This window comes from Protopterus annectens, chromosome 2.part0, assembly GCF_019279795.1.
Source record: "Protopterus annectens isolate FY-2018-M chromosome 2.part0, PAN1.0, whole genome shotgun sequence".
NCBI lineage: Eukaryota > Metazoa > Chordata > Ceratodontiformes > Protopteridae > Protopterus > Protopterus annectens.
The window spans coordinates 1,941,366,634-1,941,388,701 of NC_056728.1; the positions used below are offsets into that span (position 1 = coordinate 1,941,366,634).

The 22,068-nt window shown below is 38.6% G+C and overlaps 1 protein-coding gene across 1 annotated transcript in view; it reads left to right on the plus strand.

Moving 5' to 3' along the window:
* LOC122792903 (CUB and sushi domain-containing protein 1-like) overlaps positions 1–22,068 on the plus strand; it is a 4,548,980-nt gene that overhangs the window by 4,297,068 nt on the left and 229,844 nt on the right. Inside the window, exon 55 of the mRNA XM_044060461.1 lies at positions 15,859–16,020. Within this exon, the coding sequence (XP_043916396.1) occupies positions 15,859–16,020 (162 nt within the window). The remainder of the gene's footprint in view (positions 1–15,858; positions 16,021–22,068) is intronic.

Genomic DNA, 22,068 nt, shown 5'->3' on the forward strand with positions numbered 1-22,068 from the left:
TTTCTACTACATACAATTGTCTGCCTATGTCATCTATTATTATCATATAGAGTATATGTGTATTAATCTTTTTTTCATGGGGACAGGTACCAAAAGGCTTGGGGTAGCTTTGCAGTGGGCCTCCCTCATACTGCAGTCTGACTCTGAACCCAAATCCCAGTTCCACCCCCATTATGACATCATATCGATACAGAGTCCCCCTAAGAATTCTTGACACTACTCCAAAAGGCTTGCTGTTACAGGACAAGTTAATTAAATTCCAGAACATTATATGTAAGGTCATCTCATTGCCTTCTGTTGTAATCTGCATACTACCAAGATGGTCATGCAATTGCCAAGGTCTCCAAAAAGTCAAATATATATTACTTGTTTATTTATTTATTTGCATTTGTTTACCAGGATGGTCCATTGGGCCAGAATTTGTCCATTTTCAATGGAGGCCCAGGGAGAAAAGCTCCACATGCAAAATAAATTTAAATGCAATCACATTTTCTACATACATAGAGAGATAACAACTTAAAAAAACAGACATACAATCTTATCATAAATTTCTAGCTAGAATAACAAAGGCAGTATACATTATATACAAAATATCCAAAGTACAATATATCATCTGCTTTGGATACTGTAGAGTGAGAACAGCAAGAGATAGTTGCATAACTGTTAAGTAGAGGAGAGAAAAAATGTAGTGAGATCAGGTGGGGAAATATGCTCTGTAGTTGTAGCCACATGTACTTTGCCATAGGGCTAAGATATGGTGTTTTAGAGACTTTTTTGAAGGATATGTGATTGAAAATGCTTCTGATAGAGCTGGGTAGGGAATTCCAAGTTTTAGCAACTGTACATGAGTAGAGAGATTGACCAACATCTAAACTGTGTATTTGCACTTTTAGAAGGAATTGATTTTCAGATGTGAGTTGTCGGGAGGGCTTATGGAGAGTAAACAGGGAGGTGAGGGATGGACAATTGGAAGGTTTGGTAATGATACTGTGAAATGTGGTTAACTGCAAATAGGTTAGGTGATGGGGATGTTCGAGCTATTTTAGTTTGCGTAGGGAGATGCAGTGATGGGAGGAGTAAATTTTGTTGGTAGCGAACCTGGCAACCTTGTTATAACAGGACTTGATCTTGAATTTTAAAAAGCTTTGAATGTTAGTGAACAATGGGCACTGTATAAAAGTGAAGGAAGCAAATAGGATAGTGCAAGGGTTCATCTAGCGGTGGGTGTGAGGTACAATTTATGGTTATAGAGGGTGTCTAGTTTCTGATGTTTTTTTTTTTTTTATGCAGTTCTTGATGTGTAGATCGAAGGATATGTCTTCGTCTATTATAACTCCTAGAAGTTTAGTTTGTGATACTGCTCTAATGCAAGTTTTGTTTTGTGAATAGATATTAAAATCTGCTCTATTTTGGAGGGTTGATTTTTGGGGGGTGAATAGAAGCAGGCTAGTTTTGCTGGGGTTAAGGGCTAGATGCTTCTTATTCATCCATTCCTCAGTGATTGAGAAAGCATGTTGGGTCCTAGCTAGGAGTTCGTCAGCAGAGTCAGCAATGCAGATAATGGCCGAGTCATCTGCGTACTGTATTACAGGATTTAGGGGGAGGGATATTCTTTCAGTGCCTTTGGTATGTGGTCCCCGGTATTGCTCACTTGGATCTCCCATGGATGCAGTATTTGTCCTGACACTACAGTAGCGGCATGTGGTGGGTCTGAGCATCCAAAACACAATTTGTTTTCTGAAAACAAAATCGATTTGAGTTGTCCCTCTATTTGAGGACAACTTGCAAAAAGTGCACTGCTTACATTTGTAGCTTCCACACTCATTGCTGACTACAGAACAGCTTCACTTGTATCCCAACAGTGGCTCTCTTCTATAAAGTGGCTACAGTACTATTGTCAAGGGTTTAGGTAGAGTTGTACCTCTGCCCCAAGGTTGGATGACTACAATGGGTGATGTTATTACACAGCACTTTTACATTGGTGCTGATTCCTAATGTAAATTTCATAGTGGAGTGGAATGGAATAATTGCAGCTCAATGGGTTTTAGAATCTTGTGTAGGCCTTTGCAATCCCTCATTAGCCAGCTGATATTGAATGAGGCATGACATTACTGTTTGTAGCAGAGTGCAACCCAAAGCATAACCTGTTTTGTGATCTCAGCCATGTTTTTTGCATATTGTCATATCTGTTTAATTTTTGACGTTTGTAAACTTTCTGCTTTCCTGAGCCCCAGCGGTGGCTGAAATCAATCCTGTGGTATTAGTGCACTACCCCTGTCAACAATAAAATAAGCTTGACATATCTGAAAGTTTTTGCCATTCCTCAACCATTAATTTTTACATTATTTAACCTAAATATTATAGAGTATGCTTTCTCTTTATAAGGCTTTGCAGCACAAACACTGGACCAGCTGCATCATTGCCTTTAGAAGTATGAGATCTGCACAGTACGGTTCACCCTAAATGGAGTTTCAACAATTCTCAACAGAGATGGTGAGACCATTTTTCTGTTCTGTTCTGTACTGCAGATATTATTCCTTCAGCATTTACTGCTGATCTGTTACAATATTTGTTTTCCTTGAATGTCTGTCTAAGGTTTCCTTTGAGCTCCTTTCACTGTTCTTGCTTTCTCATTGTTTGTGTTATTTGTTTTCTGCATATCTACCAATCAGTATTTTTGTGTCTCTGGCTTTCTGTTTAGCTATCTTTCTAGCAAGCCACCTATATCTGTTTGAATGTCTGTCTCATTATTTGGCTCGCTATCCATGTATCCATTTAGCTTTTTTATCTGTTTATTTTTGAATTTATCAAATTAATTATTTTGCTGTAGCTGGTATACATATCGGCTGGCACAGTCCAGTCCAGATAGTATAGTACTAGCCCATTGAATAAAACCAGCTCTGAAATCAAATTTAAAGCAATCATATACTCCTATGACTGAATACTGTCCCAAAATTTAAAAGATTTGGTAGCTGAGGTATAGGTTGTAATTTGGTGTAACAAATAATAAAAGTAAAATTGTTTATTGTTAATGCAGTAGTGGTTGGTTACAAGCAACGATGCAGTGAAAGACTGATTTATGTGTAATTTTTGTATGTGTCTGATGACATATTTCTGCTGGCACTGACTTTGGTCATATCCATTCACCTTTATTATCTCTAGTATGACAATGTATAGTGTCCATATAGTGGGGCAACAGGCCTGTGAAGTATAAAGGCCCATTGTGGATTAGTACATTGATCAAAATAACTGGACTGTAAGAAACATAAATGCACAAAATATTCTAGTCTGCATCCTCTGGTGTTAAGATTTAACACTGGACAGTAGCAAGGCAAGCAAAAAAAAAAGATGCTTTACTTTACTCTTTAAAATGGTAGTATCTGTCTGAACCCATCATTCTCAGAGCTTACCACTCTGAGCCCATCACACCCCAAGTGAACCTCCTCTGCTCAAAATATAATTCATGTCTAAAGTCAGTGTGCATAATGCTTCACACATAAATTTAATATAATGTACTTTGATCTTGTAGACCTTGCAGTGGTGCTCTGATGTTTGGGTGTATCCTCTAGTTGCTCACTTCATGGAGTGCTCCTATACGTTGATAAAAAATTTACATTATAATCTGTTAAAAATCTTGGTTTTTCAGTTTGTTTAGCATTCATAATGAAAGACAAGAGGTTAAAATAAGACAGACGGTAGGTTTTAAAGAGGGCTAAAATGTAGCGTACCAATTGAAAAAGCAGTAGTATACATTGCACTTTGTATATCACGAGATTTGTTTTATGTAGGTGAAACTGAGCACAAATTGAAATGTAGAATATATGTACACATTAATGATATACATAAAAACATTAACAGTGCATTATACAAACACACCACTCGATGTATTAATTTTAAAATGTGCCAGTTTTTTGTTATTGACAGAGTTCACACTGTTAATGAAGGTGTTTGGAAACAAATATTAGAATGCAAGGAGATAGTGTGGCAGCTTTGGTTAAATGCTGCCATACACCCTGGAATTAATGAAAATGTATTCTTTACAGCAAGCGTTGAACTCAAATCGCATTGCTAATACACCACAATAACACACAATACATTGAAAAGGAAACAACTTTCCTTTTCCGATGCACTGCCCAAAACCCAACTGCATTCAGCTCAAATTTTTCTGAATAGTGATATAGTTACGGGAATAATTTTTTTTTTTATTTAGATGTAGGGTTAGGTTTAGCACACATTACTAAGGTGGGCAGGAGGGCTTTTAAGTGATGGTCTGCATGGAAGACAGTAAAGGCAAACTTTTCTCATGTTTGGTGAGGGTGTTTAATAAAGTTATAACAAGGAAGCATTCATTTGTAACAGTATTGTCAGAGGGAGAATGGATATGCATCTTTCATTCTTCTACAGACCAATCACTATACTTAAAAATAATTATAAACTATTTATGGCTATTAGTACTGTCTGACTAAATCATGTCATTCTAATGGGATCCAGTATCTGTCTGCTTGGGATGACATGGTCGACAGACCACAATGCTTTGCCAGATATGGCCTGCACCTGTCACCCCTGGGATTCTGGATACTGGCTAAGGCTCTTGCCGCCCCTATAGTGCCTTTTTTTAGGCAAGGTTCAAATGACAAATTCACCACTGTAACAGGAAAAGGCAAGCAAGAACTTAGGGTAATGCTACTCAATGCTAGAAGTCTAAATCTCAAAATGCACTCACTCGAGGTACTCCTTAAAATGGAGAACATCGATAGCTTTGCAGTGACTGAGACCTGGTTCAAGGCTCCAGAGAGCACCCCTGCACTACCAGACTATAACTCATACCACACTTTTCAGCCATGTAACCTGGACCGAAACACCAAAGGCAGAGGTGTGTCCATATTCATTAAGGATATCCGCACCTCTGGGCTAGTTGCTCAGCATATTGCATCCAAGGTTATCCAAGTGCAACTAACTCTGGGCAAAACTGCAATCCAAATTGTAGCATGCTACAGATCCCCCACCATGCTCCAAGATTCCCACTCCTCTTTTCTTGATGTACTGGAAAATATTAGGGTTCAACCAAACACCGTAATAATGGGCGACTTCAACTACCCCACCATTAACTGGGAAAACTACTCGTGTACTAACTCCTTAGCTCAACGTTTTCTGGAATTCATAAACTCCAATGGCCTGGATCAACTTATCCACACCCCCATCAGGGGCAACAATATCCTAGACCTAGTCATTACCTACATGAGTGACCGGTGCTCCATACCTGAAGTCACCTCCTCATTGGTCCGATCCGACCATAAGCTAATCACCCTTGATATCCACATCCCGCCCCCACCCCGCATTAAGGAAACCATGGTAAAAAAATTCTACAAAGCCAACTTCATGCATCTTAAGACAGAAATGGTGAACTTCATGACACCCATGCAGATGGACAATACATTTACAATTGCTGAATCCTACACAAATGCACTCTATAAGCACTTACACAAGTGTATGGATCGTGCTATCCCAAACAGAACCAAGATGCTATCCTCCAAAAAAAAGAACCAATCTGGTGGTCCCCTGCCATAAACAAACTGTACAATAGAAGGAAGAAACTGTTGCAAAAGAGAGTAAAATCCCATGAGTGGAGGAGCTCTCAGGTCAGCCTCAGTAAGATGTTGAGATCCCTTATAAGATCCTCCAAAGCTAGCTATGAAAATAAAATCACCACTAATTCTAAGGACAACCAGAAAGCATTCTATAGCTATGTCAAGAATCTCTATGGCAAAACCCAGATCTGCTCTGAGTTGCAGCACAACAGCATGAAAATTACAGAACCAACTGATATCACCAACATTCTGGCAGATAGGTTCAGTGCTAACTTTACCACCCCAACCCCTAAAGGGCCCATATCTATACAGGAAGAATGCAGAGTTCCTGTAATCACAACTACGCAGGTAAAAGCTGCACTCTCTAAAGCCAAAAACACAGCATCCATGGGACCGGACAACATCCCAGGTTGTGTTTTACATGAACTTCAGAACGAACTGGCTCCCCACCTAAGCACCATGTTCAATAATAGCCTCACATCAGGATTTGTGCCCACTAAATGGTGCACAGCAACAGTTATCCCACTCCACAAAGGGGGAGCCATCACTGATCCCAGGAAATATCATCCTATTAGCCTGATGAGCCTGGTCTGCATGGCCATGGGAACGTATTATCATGGAACTCATAAACAAAGACATTGGTAACCTCCAAACTCTGGATCCCACCCAATTCGGGTTTGTGAAAGGCAGATCATGCCTCATGAACCTGATCAACTTCTTTGAAGCAGTCATCAAAGAGGTAGATGAATGTAAGGTGGTTCACACAGCCTATCTTGACCTTGCTAAGGCTTTCAACACCCTCCCCCATTCAGGAATTATAGCTAACCTCACTAAACTAGGTATAAATCCCTACGTCACAAGATGGGTTGCCAACTGGCTCCCTGATAGAACCCACACTGTAAAAGTTAAAGACTCCAAATCTGACCTCAAACCAGTGACAAGTGGAGTAACACAGCTTTCAGTGCTGGGACCTCTCCTGTTTGGTGTCTACTTCTCTGAACTACAGGCTAACACAGAAGGCCTCTAGCTAATGAAGTTCACAGATGACTGCAAACTAGGAGCCATAGTCAAGTCCCCAAATGATGTAGACATCCTACAGAAGGGCCTCGCTGAGACAGATGCCTGGTGTCAGAGCCATGGCCCCAAGCTCAATGCCAAAAAGTGCAGTGTCATCCCCTTTGGTAAAAACTCTGTACCCATGAACTACCACATAAGCAGCAATCTATGTAACACAAAATGTGTGATAAGAGACCTTGGGACCCAGGTGGACAGTAGCCTCTCCTTTGATAGTCAAATCGTCTCTCCTTTGATAGTCAAGTTGCCACAGTAGTCAGGAAGTCCTTCTACATGTCACACCTCATCATAAAAGGGTTCTCATCCAGGAAAAAAGAGGTCATTGTTCCCCTCTACTCAACAAACATTAGACCCATTATAGAGTACAATGCCCCTTTTGGAATGTACCTCACAAGACATCTGCAGCAGCTGGAAAGGCCACAGAAGTACCTCCCAAAGAGGATTACTGGCCTCAAACAAATGCCCTACACTGACCGTCTCAAAAAACTCCAGCTTTACTCCGTAGCATATCGCCTACTTTGAGGTGATCTCTGCCTAACATATAAAGCTATGTCAAACCCAAATGTTGGACATGTTACACCTAAAGAAATCCCAATCTCTCTGAGCTACATACTCTAGGGACCTAAACCTTGTCACCACAATAAACAAGACATGCTGGAGAGATAGATTCCTGTCCCAGAGACTTCCCATACTCTGGAACAGGCTACCCATCTATGTCAAGCAAAGTTCTTCATTAGCACTCTTCAAGAAAAATCTTGATGAGTGGATGGGAAATATGAAATACACCCTGGGGATCACTTCTGTGTCTCTGCTCAACAGTGGCACAGGAAAATAACTTTCTTGGGTGGCGTAAGCCAGGGAACCTTGTTGGCTAGGTTTACGTAGGCCCTTGGGCCGATAGCCTAGTACCTACCTACAAACCTATGAACTTAAATATTGTGTCTGAGTGAACTGTAAATGGCTGCATAGATTTATGGGAGGGAGGCAGACATTTTGTTAACTTATTGAAGATGTGAGTTATTTATAAAGGTGTCACAAGAACCTGGACTTCCGTAATCCCATGTTGATATTTTTACTTATAGAATCATTGCAATTATTTTTAAAGGAAGTCAGTAACTTGAATTCTTTCCTTTGTAAGGAAAAGCTTAATCCATAATCATGGAATATGCTGTGCAAAGTATCTATCATATATTTTTTATTATTAAGAGTTAGTCTCAGAATCAGGTTCCCTAATTTGATGTTTGCTCCCCCAGTGCTGCGTTCCAGCCACAAATATTCAGGTCGACCCAGATTACATGTTGTTTGTAAACCAACTAGATGTTACTTAGTAGTCTGTAAGAAAAAGAATATAATAACCGTTCCTGAGGCCTTTTGGAATAGTTCAGGGTTTGCAACCCTGTGATTTTTTTTTTGTAAGGAATTATTTTAACTTTTCAAATCCTTTAAGATGGTTTGTTTGAAGGCTACAAAAATCAGCACTGGAGTCAGTAATTTGCTTCATCAATGAGGTATAAAGTAGTGTATGTACATCCCTAGAGTGACCAAATATGTCCTTCAGAAGTAGATGGACTACAGAATATTCTTTTCTGACTTTGACAGATACACAGTCGTCAAAGTTTAAATTGTTATCTACCACTGTTCTGAGATGTTCTAAGATCTTCAGCGCTGAAAAAAAGTAATCCAGAAAGACAGATCTGTTATCCCACCTGTGAGCCAGAGGATGACAGGACTAAAAAGAAACAGGGCACAGAGGATTAGTCCATGTAAAAAAAATTAAAAAAAAAACTTTAGGAGGCACACTCTCAGATGCCCACCCTGTGGGATGAAAAAAAAAGATGCCATGTTGAAGTTTCAAGTAGTTTATTCAGTTAAGTAGGTAGATGGACAAGTGTGCCTGTCCTAAAAAAAATACATTTAATGGGAGAGTTATATAAAGCCAGTTGCAGACAATGTTGGGAAGTACACAGGGAGCTGATTGGAGGATAATCTAGGAGATGAAAAAAAAAAAGACAAACCCAAAGTTTAGAGCAGAGTCACTTACTTGAATATTCCTGAAAGTCCCATGAGAGTCTACTAGCTCAGCAAACTTTGGGACCTCATTCACAGTTAAAAGGTTTTTATTTTAACAAACAAAAACATAACAACACACCATGAACTACCACTACAGAATGGACTAATCAGAACCAAGAACAAAATAGGACTAAGGCCTGGAACCACTTGACAGAACTTGCTACAGCAAGCTGTCTTAGGTCAGGGTCTGACTTTTATACCTTTTGACAGAAGTAACTTGGCGGAAACTGTGATAGCTGTTAAACTGTATGTGAGAAACTGAACCTTAAAGTATTTTTCAATCAAAGAAATAATGATGGAAACAACCCTGGCAGAAATGACAGTGGTATAAAATGGAAAAGCCCAGTGACTTTTTGTCACCTCTGCACCCCATCCTGTGTACATATGAGAGCAAATGTGAAGCTGATACCTGGAAGGGCCCTCAGTAAACCATCTAGGAAGAAATTATATATTAGCAAAATGGTACTGGTTGCTCTAAACTCATAGCAGAGATGAGACTTGCACAATCATGAAGGCAGATGGGGGGCATCCTAGTCACAGATACAGCCACTTAAAACTGTAAGAATGAGGCCATGCTTGGCAATAAGAGGTTTTATGGTACATGTGATTTTAACACTGTGAATGCTGCTTATAATCATTTGGGAATGCTGAATGAAGATGATTTACAAGATGATAAGCTTTTTGATCCTGCAATTCTGGCCACAATAAATATGGAAGCACGTTATAGAGTCCTTTAACACAACTACTGTATTCAAGCTGTAGCAGAAGCATATGAAAAGGAGAGGAACGTATTACCAGGATGGACAGAGTTTCTAGGAATATTATTGTATCTAACCCTTAGGAACAACTACCTCATATTTAACAAGAGATTTTATAAGTTTGGCCAGTGTGGCTCTTAGAAAATGGGAGGAGGAGGAGGAGACAGTGCACCAAAGCCCCTATTTAGCATTGATGAAATTTCTATTTCATTTATGATATTTATATAATCTGGGAAGGCTTTGATGCCACACTAAATGACCCTTACAACTATGTTAGTAATTCCATTAGCTTCCTGAGATTCATGACCTCTCATAGCAAGTCTTCAATCAGCACTTTAGACATAGCCGAATATAAGGACACTAAAAACAAATGCCTCTTGAATTACTTGCTCAGAAAATCAACTAGGGTAATATGCTGCTGCTGCACAGTAAAAGCATGCATCCCCAGATGACTATATTATAAAATCTCAGGAGATGAGAATTGCATGTGTCTCCAAAGAGCTTAGAGATTTCATCACAAATCTAATCAGTCTACACAAATACATTATGGCTAGGGGATACAGTAATTGATTACTAAATTCCATCCTCAACCCCATCAGAACTTTAAAGGAGGGAGATCACATAATTTTGAGGGACTACCATGGAAGACTCTCAGGGCTCAACAGAAAATAACACCATGACCCACAGGAGGACAGAAGAAAAAGATGCATGGCTATCACTTTTATAGTAGGTTACAAAACAATCAGACATATGATGACCAACAACTGGGTGGTGATTACAGACAATAAACACCTGGAAAAATTCCAAGGACCCCATCATTGTTTTGCTTTCAACAGAGACAGGAACATAAGGGACTGGGTAGAATGCAGATACTTACCCTTGGAGCCCTTCTTTTTGCACTTACTGCAACTATATGAACAACAGTGAGTACTTCTTTTGCTCAGTATGCAGGAGAAAAATGAATAGCACTTGTTCTGGTATTTGCAACATATTTTTGTGATTTACTGTGCACAATATAATGGCTGCAGTTATTTTTATGTAGGAAACACTGTGAAGAAGTTCAAAGTGAGGGTGGCACACCACCTGTCTGACATGAGACTCCAGATCCTCAAAAACAACTAACCAAGCACCGCCCTGATTTCCCAGAACATGGAGGTTTTTACTTCCACATCTTGGACAAGCTCACTGAGGGTCAACTCAAAGTGAAAAAAAATGCCATCCTTGAAAAAAAACTAATTAAGCTGGCAGATCAGGCTCAATGTCCATCACCATCCTGGTCTAAACTCAAGCATTTAATTCAAAAGTGTGCTTGCACTAAGGAGACTAAACTATGAATCATACTGCTAAAATACCTGTAGTGATTAACCCAGGACTTGGACAGAACTTTCTTGTGCCTGGCTTGGACACCTGTGATTACAAGACTTGGATTGCTTCTAAAATCATCTGGCCTACAAAGCTGATATAATCATTTTTTTTGCACTTGCTGTAACTGTTTCAGTTTTAACACTTCTGTGCTGCATTTATTTACTTGGTTAAATTTATCACTGTTTTTCAGCTTGCACTTGTTAAAGAAACTCTATCTGTTTGTTAATGTACTGCTCTTAGGTTCTTTTAACAATATTCTAATATTTCCTAACCTCATCTGATATTGCAAAAGTTGTTCTGAGTGAGTCTGCCAAAATATGTCTAAGTTTTGAAAAGTTTTTGTGTGTTGTGAACATTTCTCAGGGTTAGTGTACTTATTTCCAAGGACTCTTGATAGTGCAGGAATTCTTACTTCTGTCCTAAAGCATTTGTTACTGCACTTGAGCTCAAAGCCAGTTAGTTTTACATTGGAAGGGTATTTTTGCACTCTGGTGGGTGCAGAGAGCTAAATTCAACCCATCCATGTTGGGAACTACTGATCGATAGCTTATTGCATTTTTATCTGATTGACCTGAGGGTCTAAATTTATAAAAACTTTAATCCTGCTTGTATAAAAGCCTTGTGTTCCCCATGCTTGCATATAAGCAAACCTCTCCACTTTAAAATCCTAATTAGGAAATGCTCTCCATAGTCTCCCACTGTTTACAGCTGCTCGAAGAGCTGCCAGTTTGTGTAAAGGGTGGTGCCACTGCAGGTCATCTAATATTATACAAATAAATACTGTCACTTTGACCTTTAAGTGGCTCACCCTTACTCCTTCCCATCTAGAAATTGTTTTTCCTTGCCTTACATTGCAAAGTCTAGATTAAGACCTGCTGAATCTAGACTGGTATCACTGTGCTCTTATACCAGCATCTTACATTAAGAGGGCCTCCCTGCACCCTTGTGTCAGAAGTACCCATCTAAGTAGGGGACTGCTTGAAAAAGGTTACATTTGGAGCTTTCCCATTAGAAGTTGTGTTAAAACAGTTTACATTTGCCTGTATATGTCTCTCGTTTGTGTAGATTTGCACTCAGTTTACTGGAGCTTCTCAGTGTTTGGCAGATTTAACCAGAGGTCTGGAGTGCATTTGCACTACAATCCAAGATAGCCATTAAAAAAAAAAAAGCTGGACAATAAGTATATTTTAAGCCATCACAGCACTCTATTAACTATATTTAATTGAATTACTGCTTCAGTTTTGCTGTTTGTGACTAAGTCTAGCTAGCTCACTTCCTTCTCAAATACCACATTCAGAAAAATCCTGCAACAATGGATGGACAATTTCTCATCATTTCTCCTGCCAGCTTGATTGATATGGACATTTTGAGGCAATGTAGCAATTGCTTCATGTATACTGGTAACCATTTGATCCTGAAGTAAACTAACACCCTATGTGAGAGATGCAAATACACTGTGGAAATGGAGTCAATTCTGTCACGTGAAAACAAACTAGATATCAAACAAGTGGTCATCACACATGCTTCACCTCTCATGCAAACCTCACCTCTTGCACAAAATATGATCATGACACTTAAATCCACATATGTGGAGATACTCATTAAAGCCACCCAAAACAACAGAGACCTCCCAAATGCACACCACCCACACTCACCACTAAGCATAAAGAAACCATTACACATATCAATTTCTCAACATATAAACCCCTAAGGAAAACAAATCAAATGTCTTGGACTTAGGTGACTCCATACTGAAGCACACACACGTCCCCCTCACCAGCCTGAAAAGGAAAAGGTCACGGTCAGCTGCCTATCAGGTGCCAGGATCTGACAAATCATGCATGCACTCAAGTCACTCAACAACAACTACCATTATGACTCTGTCATAGTCTATGTTGTAGTGTAGGACTTACGATGTACCTCTCTGGACTATATGAAGAGAGGCAAGATGAGACTCTCTGATTATGTGTCCCAGACAGGTATGTTAGCCCTAAGCAGTATCCTACACTCACCCAGGATGATGCCACAATATAAACAAAAACTGATTAACTTTAACAATTGGCTCAGCTTCTGGTGTCACTCCAGGGAGATCCAGTATCTGTTAGCTTGGGAGGATATGGTAGACAGACCTCGCTGCTTTGATAGAGATGGCTTACACCTGTCCCCCCTAGGGTTTCAATTACTGTCAAAGGGCCTTGTCTCCTTAGTCCCTTTTTAAGGCAATGTAACAAAAAAAAAAAAACATAACAAAATCTAATCAAGACAAACTCAGAGTCATGCTGCTTAATGCTAGGAGTTTAAACATGAAACTGCACTCCCTGGAAGCACTCCTCACCTTGGTGGATGTTGACGTCTGTGCAATTACTGAGACATAATTTAAGGCTTCTGACAGCACCCCGGCTATGCAAGACTACAATGCCTTCTACACATTCAGACCTCAAAATGAGTGTGAAGTAACCAAAGGTGGAGGTGTATGCATCTCCATTAAAACCAAATACACTTCAAGACTGGTCAAACAGCATGACTCTCCCGAACTATTCCATGTATAATTAACTATTGGGAAAGTACCCTACCACATCATTGCTAGCTATAGATCCCCCACGATAAACCAGGAAATGCACACACCGCCTACCTCTATTTACTGGAATCCCTTGTCATATAGCCCAGCACCTTAGTCATGAGAGATTTCATCTATCCTTCCATAGACTGGTGGACATACATGAGCAAAAACACACTCATCCAGGGGATCCTGGACTTTGTGAATACAAATGTTCTAGAACAGATAGTCTGTACCCCCACTAAGGTGCTATGTTCTAGACATAGTACTTACCAATATGGAGGGGGGGGTTACTGTACTTCCTCATGCGTGATGCCCTCCCTCTTTAGGTCAGACCACAAATCAGTCTCATTTGAAGTAACTACTGGAACTAACACCCTTACAGGAACAAAAAAATTATAAAAAAATTCAACAAAGTTAACTACGGCATACTAAGCAATGGTATAAAAAGTTTCATACTACCCACAATCGCAGACACCGATGATCACTATGTAGACGTATACACAAATGCCCTGTATAAAGACTTAAGCGACTGCTGTACTTGACTGGATCAAAACCAGGTCTACCTGTAAAAGCAAGCAACCATGGTGGACTCCAAATATTAACAGATTATATAACAACAGGAAGAAACTGTTGTCCAAACACAAGAGGGATATCACTCTGCAGAAGAAGAATCCCCTCAAATATGAAAATCAGAAATCTTATAAAGTTTTCTAAAGCAAACTATGAAACTAAAATCACATCCCTAGCCAAGGATAGTCATAAGGCATTATTTAACTGCATCCAAAGTCTGAACTGGTTGTAGATGGGATTACTTATACTACACCAGAAGATATCATCAACTTTCTAGCTGACAAATTCAGCTCAGATTTCACTACTCTACCCCACCTACTGTATCCCAAAGCATACCTGGCACAAGTCCTCAGCCTAGTATTTCTAGAGAACAGGTCATCCCTGCTATCGCGAAGGCCAAAAACATGGCCTCAATGGGACTAGTATCCCCAGGTTGTTTCGTAAACAATCTAAAACAACACCTAGTGGACCTACTTAGTGTTCCCTTTAATCATAGCATGAGAATTCCTACAGAATGGAGAACAGCAATAGTAATCCCCCTGCCCAAAGAATGGACATCAACTGACCCTGAATATGCTTATGGAAGAGCTCTTTTCATGTGAATGGGGAGGCCGTTCCAGAAAAGGGGTAATCTCTGAGACACATACTGTACATGGGCCTCCAACATGTTTTGTTTACGTTATAGACAAAGCTTATATCCTTAGACTGGGTAATCCTAGTGCTGTTTGTTCTGAGAATGCATAACAGATCAATCAAGTCTGGTTCGAAGAATGCCTTTTAAGTTAGGTATAGATCATCCCTCAGTAGTATGTAGTAGATTATGTACAGGGTCATATATTAAATATATATGCCTTTATTGCTCATTGTGTTATATCTGACACTAATCAATTTTTAAAATACAACATTCTGTGAAATGAAATATTGTAAAGACTAAATAAGGCAAACTAACTTTATCTAAAAAGTTTCACAAGTAAATGCATTTGCTGTACAACACTGAATTCAAAATGAGTAGCTGTTATGTAAGAACAGTCACCTCTAACAACAGGGCTTCACTTGGTGCCGCCTGCTCTTTGAAATAATTCCTCACTTGGTGTTCTAGCTATCACAAGCTAATTGTAGCTTAGCAGATTCTGAAATAAAGCAGTCTGGGCTCTTCCTGCCATTGTGATGTGTTATAGCTTTTCAGTTCTTAATGGGATACTTAATGGTTTTCAGACAGCCTTCATTTTGCTGTCAAAAGAAAAATGGAATATTTTCATGTGAAGAAGCTTTTTTATGTCAGACAACTTGAAAAATATTGACTTTGCAAAAGCTTGGAGCCAAGCTTTGAGGCCTTAGTATATTCAAACTGAGAAAACTTTATGAAATTAATATGATCTGACAAAACATGCACTCGCTGTCCAAAGACAACATATATCACCTCAGTGTAGAAACTTGCACAAATGAAGTTTTAGAAAATAATGATTTTATTGTTTTCTACAAGCAATTCAGAAGCGGGTTTAATGGAGAAAAAGTACATTTAGATGCTTTTGTTTTGTATTGTATCATAGAAAATATCCATACCAATAAGTACTGTTGTCGAGTATACAGTTAAGTTAAATAATGTTTCAGATATTAGCAGTTTTAAAAGGAATGTGTGTGTTACATTATTTTATAAATGTAACATAGTTTTCTGTAGCTGGAATTTCATTTTAATTCTGATGTATTCAATGATATGATACCTTTCTCATAAAAAATTATGCACTCACTGCTAAATATTTGGAGATTAGCATAAGAAATGCTCTTAAAATGTTAACACAACATCTCATATAAGAACTACCTCCAAAATATAAAATATAGTGCTATACTAATTAATTTATTTTAATTTGTTCAGTTCCTCCAGATGTCTTCTCAATAAATTCTGTCTGGAATGGCTTTTATGAATATTTGGGGAAAAGGCAGCCTGCCACTTTGACGGTTGATTATTTCAATGCCACAAATAATAAAGTGAATGTAACCTTTATTGAACCCAGTGGCATACAGCTGAAACTGTCTGGTGAGTCAGAACTATATTTCCTCTTTGAAATGTAATTATGTTATCAAGCTGTGTACATACCAGTTGTACAAGACTATAATGGGTTGCTTTACAGATTAACATGGAAAACACCGTAATAAACCAATGCATGTAACACTGGTTTTATAAAATGAATGTGTCTATCATACTAGACTGGCTTGCATAATCTGTGCAACAGACCAAGGAGGCTTTCAGTTTATAATTTTTCATTCATTTCCTGATTATGTGTTTAATTTGGTTCAAGGTTATAGGGGGAGTTACTAGAAGAAATCCCAACACTAGGAACATGACAGAGAAATAAGTCCTGGCCAGGTTGCCGTTGTAGTACAGAATGCATATACTCAGTGCCTTTTACATGGAATGCAAATCTGTGGGTAATGTGAAGAACCACCAGTTCATTGTTTGTGTGCTTTTGGGATGTAGAAAGAAACAGCAGCACCTGGTGTAAACCCAGGTGGACATTGGGAGAACATGCTGACTCCATAAAAAAAAAATCCCAGCGAAGAGACATATCAGAGTCATGCACTATGAAGAAGCAGTGTTAACTATTGTAATATCTTAAAGGAATATGTATATTTATGCACGTTTTGTGTGTGTGTGACTCTGAGACCATATTTACACACCACTGCATGTATAAAAAAGTGCATTTAAACATATATATCTATATCAGTATCTATCTATCTATATATCTCTAAACGCACACACACACACACACACACACACACACACACACACACACACATATATATATTTACAAATTTTGTAACATTACTTTGTCACTCACATAGTAAGGACTAACCTTGCTGACACTAAAAATAACATTGACATGGCACAGTCAACTGGAAAAAAAAAAGTTGCCTCACATACTCTCCTTGCTACTTGCATATACCAACTCTGAGACTGAATAACAATGGAGAAAAGAGAAAATCCTTCCCCACACTGTGCACTGATGTGTCAATGTCAATCCTTAAACAAATTGTCAATCAGACAAAAGAGCCAGCTGATTCACATTTTGATGAAGCAAATCTATAAACTGAAGGGAACTGTAAGAATGTTATCTGTACATAGATTTACTTAATTATATCTACACACACACACACACACACACACACACACACACACACACACACACACACACACACACACACACACACACACACACACATACAAATGCTATACTTTAGAGCATTAAAGGCAACAGAGGCACCAGTCTTGGGAAAACAGACTACACTCTACATTATATTTCGTATAATTAGAGTCATTATATGAAAACACCTTAAAAATGTGAGTTCTTCTCAATTTAAAATCTTAGAGATAATGACAAGCCCTCAGCTAGTACCTACAAAACAGTTCCATACTACTGGGCTGGAGTCTCTTTCAGAAGGTCTGTCCCCCCGGTCTGTCCCCCCCTTCCCCTTCTTTTTCTCTATCTCAGTAGTTTAGAACTCTTTAACAAGAACAGATGCCAGGTTCTTCTTCATGTCTTTCATTTCCTGAGAAACTGCTCTAGACATCAACTTCACCTTCACAAAGGGGGCATTCAGACACTCCAAGGTCATTCTTCAGCTCTCCTTTTAAGCTGCTTTTCTTACCTTCTCTAGCTAATCCTGCTCACAATAATATAGGAAATTCTTTCTCTGCTGTTAAAGTAACATATTCAGCTAAGGTAAAGAAACATTCTAGCTTAATGCAGTAGTGTTCTTATATACTACATTCACCAAAAAGGCTGTATATTTTTACATCAATATTGGCATTCTTTTGAGTTACTAGTCCTTTACCATTTGGCAATATCCACCCAGCTTGAAGACATTGATTTTATGCCCAACGGGCATAGCTTCCCTATGCATAGCTGTGAAGCTAAGACCCAGTTGTAAGATTTTGGGTACCCGTTTTGTTGTTGATGTAACCATAAAAGGGGGGCATGATCTAATTCTAAAGTGAATCCCCTCCCTTGAAGTTAGTCTTTTAGGGAGGCAGACACCCACTTAATATCTAGCTATTCTCTTTCAGCTGCTGAATACGTTAGCTTCTGCCTTGCTTAGTTTGTGATTTAAAAACATTCTGGATATTCCTAGCCATCACAAGTTTATGATAGCACTGTACCTAAGCCTACCTCTGCTGCTTCACTATACCTTATAGATGGTTTGCTAAAATCAGGAGATGTCAACGCAGGCTGTGAACATAATGCTTCCTTACATTTTTTGAAAGCAGCATCAGTTTGCACTGTCTATTTTACTTTGAAGGACATTTTCCCCTTAGTTTGGTCTGTGATGGGACAAGCTTTTGTTGCTAAAAGATATACAGACCTAGTAATATCCAAATAATTTCACAGACATCCTCATGGGTTTCTTAATGTGTGGTATAGGTCAGATTTTCATAGATTTTAGATTTTCTTTTTGGGGCTTAACTATTTCCCTTCTCTTTTTATATTATAGGAATTTAGCCTTCATCATATTTACCCTGGTTCTGCAGGCATTAGCAGTTAAACTGGCTTGTTTAATCCAGTTTGTACCTTGATTAGATAGGAGTCCCTGTCATCAGAGTGGATTATAATATTATCTAGTAGCATACTAGCCATGGGATTTTAGGACTTGGTCCGTGAGTCTCTGAAAGGATGCAGTAACACAAACCATCCCAAAAGTGAGGGTGGTATATTGGAGCCCCTCAGGTGATGACAAAATTGTTTTTTTTTCTTTAGCTTTAGTTGTTAGGGTGACTTACCAATATTGTTTATTCAGGAATCTTGCCATCCCCAGCCTTTTCTGTGAATTCATCTACCTTAAGTATAGGATTACTATTGAATTTTCAGATGTTATATAGTTCCTTAAAATCATCACAAAGCCTGTTGATTCCCTCAGGTTAAGGGACTAACACTTAAGGGTTGTTCCACTCACTAGTTGAATCTTTTGTTACTCATTTTTAAACATCATGTCTACTTTTTTCTACGGCCTTTTTGTGACTGGTATTTTGTAAGGATCTAAGTTAACCTTTTGTTTTGGAATTGTCTGAATATGGCATTGAATCAGCTTTGTTCAGCCTGAAACCTCTGAAAATACTGTCCTATTCCATAACAGAAATGATTTTATTTCCTGTTTCTGTGACAGGTTCTGTACCATCTTCTTAAACTATATGTTCTGAGGTTAGTTGTGTTTCTTCACTAGAGTTCCTAGTCATTGCTGCTGAACTAACTGTAGGAGTCATTACTTCCTGCCATGACTTCAAAACATTGATAGAGTGTGTTTGTTCTGGTATTTTTTTCAAGGGATCTCTGACCAGCAGTGTACAGCAGGGCTCTCTCCCTAAACCACTCCTCTTTGATATTTACATTTCAAAGGTCAAAGGCTAGGTTAAGGACTTATAGCTCACCAAGTCTGCTGAAGACTGTAAACTAGGTGACATTATTAACTCTCAAGAGGACATCAAGGTCCAACAAGCAAACCTTTCACATAGAAACAGTTGGTGTGAAAACCATTGAGTAAATTTAAACGACAAAAAAAAATGTGTCATATGTGTCATAGTATCCTTCAGCAAGCATAGCATCCCCTGCAACTATCAGATTGACAACATACCCCTGAACATCGATCCAGTAGTTAGAGAACTGGGAACCAATATAGACAATGAACTTTGCTTAGATCACCATGTATCCACTATTGTAAAAAAGTAATTTTTCAGTGTGCAGTTTATTAAAAAGAGTATGGTATGCAGATCCAGAGATGTGGTTATTTGACTGTATTCTGCACTTATTAGACCAATCCTTGAGTGTAAAGAAACTTTTGGTCGGTACCTGACCAAATATTTGGCAAAACTTGAATGCCCACAGCATTTTTCTCACCAAGAAAATCAAGAGTATAAATCATAAAAATTACATCAATCATCTCAAAGCCTTGTACCTATTGCCAGTATCATACAGGTAGCAGAGGGGTGACCTGTACCTCACATACAGAGCATCAATAGATCCTATCACCTCAGACCTACTACACATCTCCAGTTCAATGGTGGCACAAACACCCACTCAAGAGGTTATAATCATTCCTGAAATATAAGTATGATATGTTGGAGGGATCAATATATATATATATCACAGAGAATTCAAATTATTTGGAATTATCATCCTCTCCGTGTAAAATAAAGTATATATTATTCCATTCAAATTTAATCTGAATGAATGGACGGGGAACTAACAATTCATATTTAGAGTATATTAGATGATTTTTTTTAAAGCCTTGTTATGGGACTGTTTTCTGGCATTCAAAGAGTAAAGCACAGAAGTTCTCAACTTCTTTCATTATTCATGGCCAGTAAAATCTCACAGGGATCCTTCCTTTCATCTTATCTATTCCTCTCTTCCCCTATACTTGGCTATGTGCTTTTCTCTGTTTATGAATGACTTTGACACCAATAGCTGACCCACTGCTTACATTCTATTCTTATTTACTCAGAACGAGACATTTTGTAACTCAAATTATCGTTAAGAAGTTGGAACATCAAAAACTCTAATGTTGAGACCCACTTTAATAAGTCCTGTACTATGGAGTCTGAATAGCCGGTTTGACAATCTCAGAGTTAATATATATATATATATATATATATATATATATATATATATATATATATATATATATATCTAAGGAATAAAACAAGATCTGCATATTCACCATGTGAAGAGAGTAAAATCTCGATTTAAAGCTGCAAAATAGCAAAAATAAAAATAATAAGAAACTTTACATTTTCTGATAAAACAACAATACACACTTTTGGGTAATATAACCCTTCTTCAGACCTACTAACATCAAATATAATTTCCCATTTAAATAAAGTTTGCATCAATAATCTTTAAGAAAAAATGCACCATATTCATAGAACCTTCTTTGTTCTGCTTAGTGTTTGAATATTTTGGCTCAACACAAGTATCATTGGGGCTCTTTTTAAGGATTCATATCTCACACTACATACTACCTGCTCTTTTTTTTTTTTTTTTGCCTTTTGTGGCTCACCTTCAGTATCTAAGTGACTGAATACCACTCTCTCAGTGAGTGATCTCTTCTGTTCCATTCAATTTTAGTAGTCATTTCTCTTCTCTGCTTTCTAACACTTTCAGGCTGCAGTGTCATGTGTACTCTCTGCTGTGTAACACATTTTTCATTACTTAGACTTACCTATTGTCTAGAGTCTTCTCTTATTTGATTTTTCTGCATTACATAGGTTCATAGGTTCATAGGTAGGTACTAGGCTATTGGCCCCATGGCCTATATAAGCGTAGCTAACAAGGTTCCCTGGATTTTGCCACCCAAGAAGGATATTTTCCTGTGCTTCAGAAATGATCCCCGGGGTGAATTTCCTATTTCCCATCCACTCATCAAGATTTTTCTTGAAGAGTGCTAATGTGGAACTCGGCTTGTCATAAATAGGTAGTTTGTTCCAGAGTATGGGAAGTCTCTGGGACAGGAATTTATTTCTCCAGCATGTTCTATTTATTGTGGTGACAAGGTTTAGGGCTCTGGACTATGTAGCTCAGAGGGATTGGGATTTCATTAAGTGTAGCATATCCAACAGCTCTTGGTTTGACATAGCTTTGTATGTTAGGCAGAGATCACCTCAGAGTAGGCGATATGCTATGGAGTAAAGCTGGAGTTTTTTGAGATGGTCAGTGTAGGGCATCTGTTTGAGTCCCATAATCCTGTTTGTGAGGTATTTTTGTGGCCTTTTCAGTTGTTGCAGATGTCTTGTGAGGTACATTCCAAAAGGAGTGTTGTACTCAATAATAGGTCTAATGAGAGCCGGGTAGAGTGGAACAATGACTTTTTTCCTGGATGAGAACCCTTTTTTGATGAGGTGCGCCACGTAGAAGGATTTCCTGACTACTGCGGCGATGTAATTATCAAAGGAGAGACTACTGTCCACCTGAGTCCCAAGGTCTCTTATCACACCTTCTGCATTAAGTGGACTGCCACCTATGTGGTAGTTCATGGGTACCAAGTTTTTTCCAAAGGAGATGACAATGCACTTTTTGCCATTTAGCTTGAAGCTGTG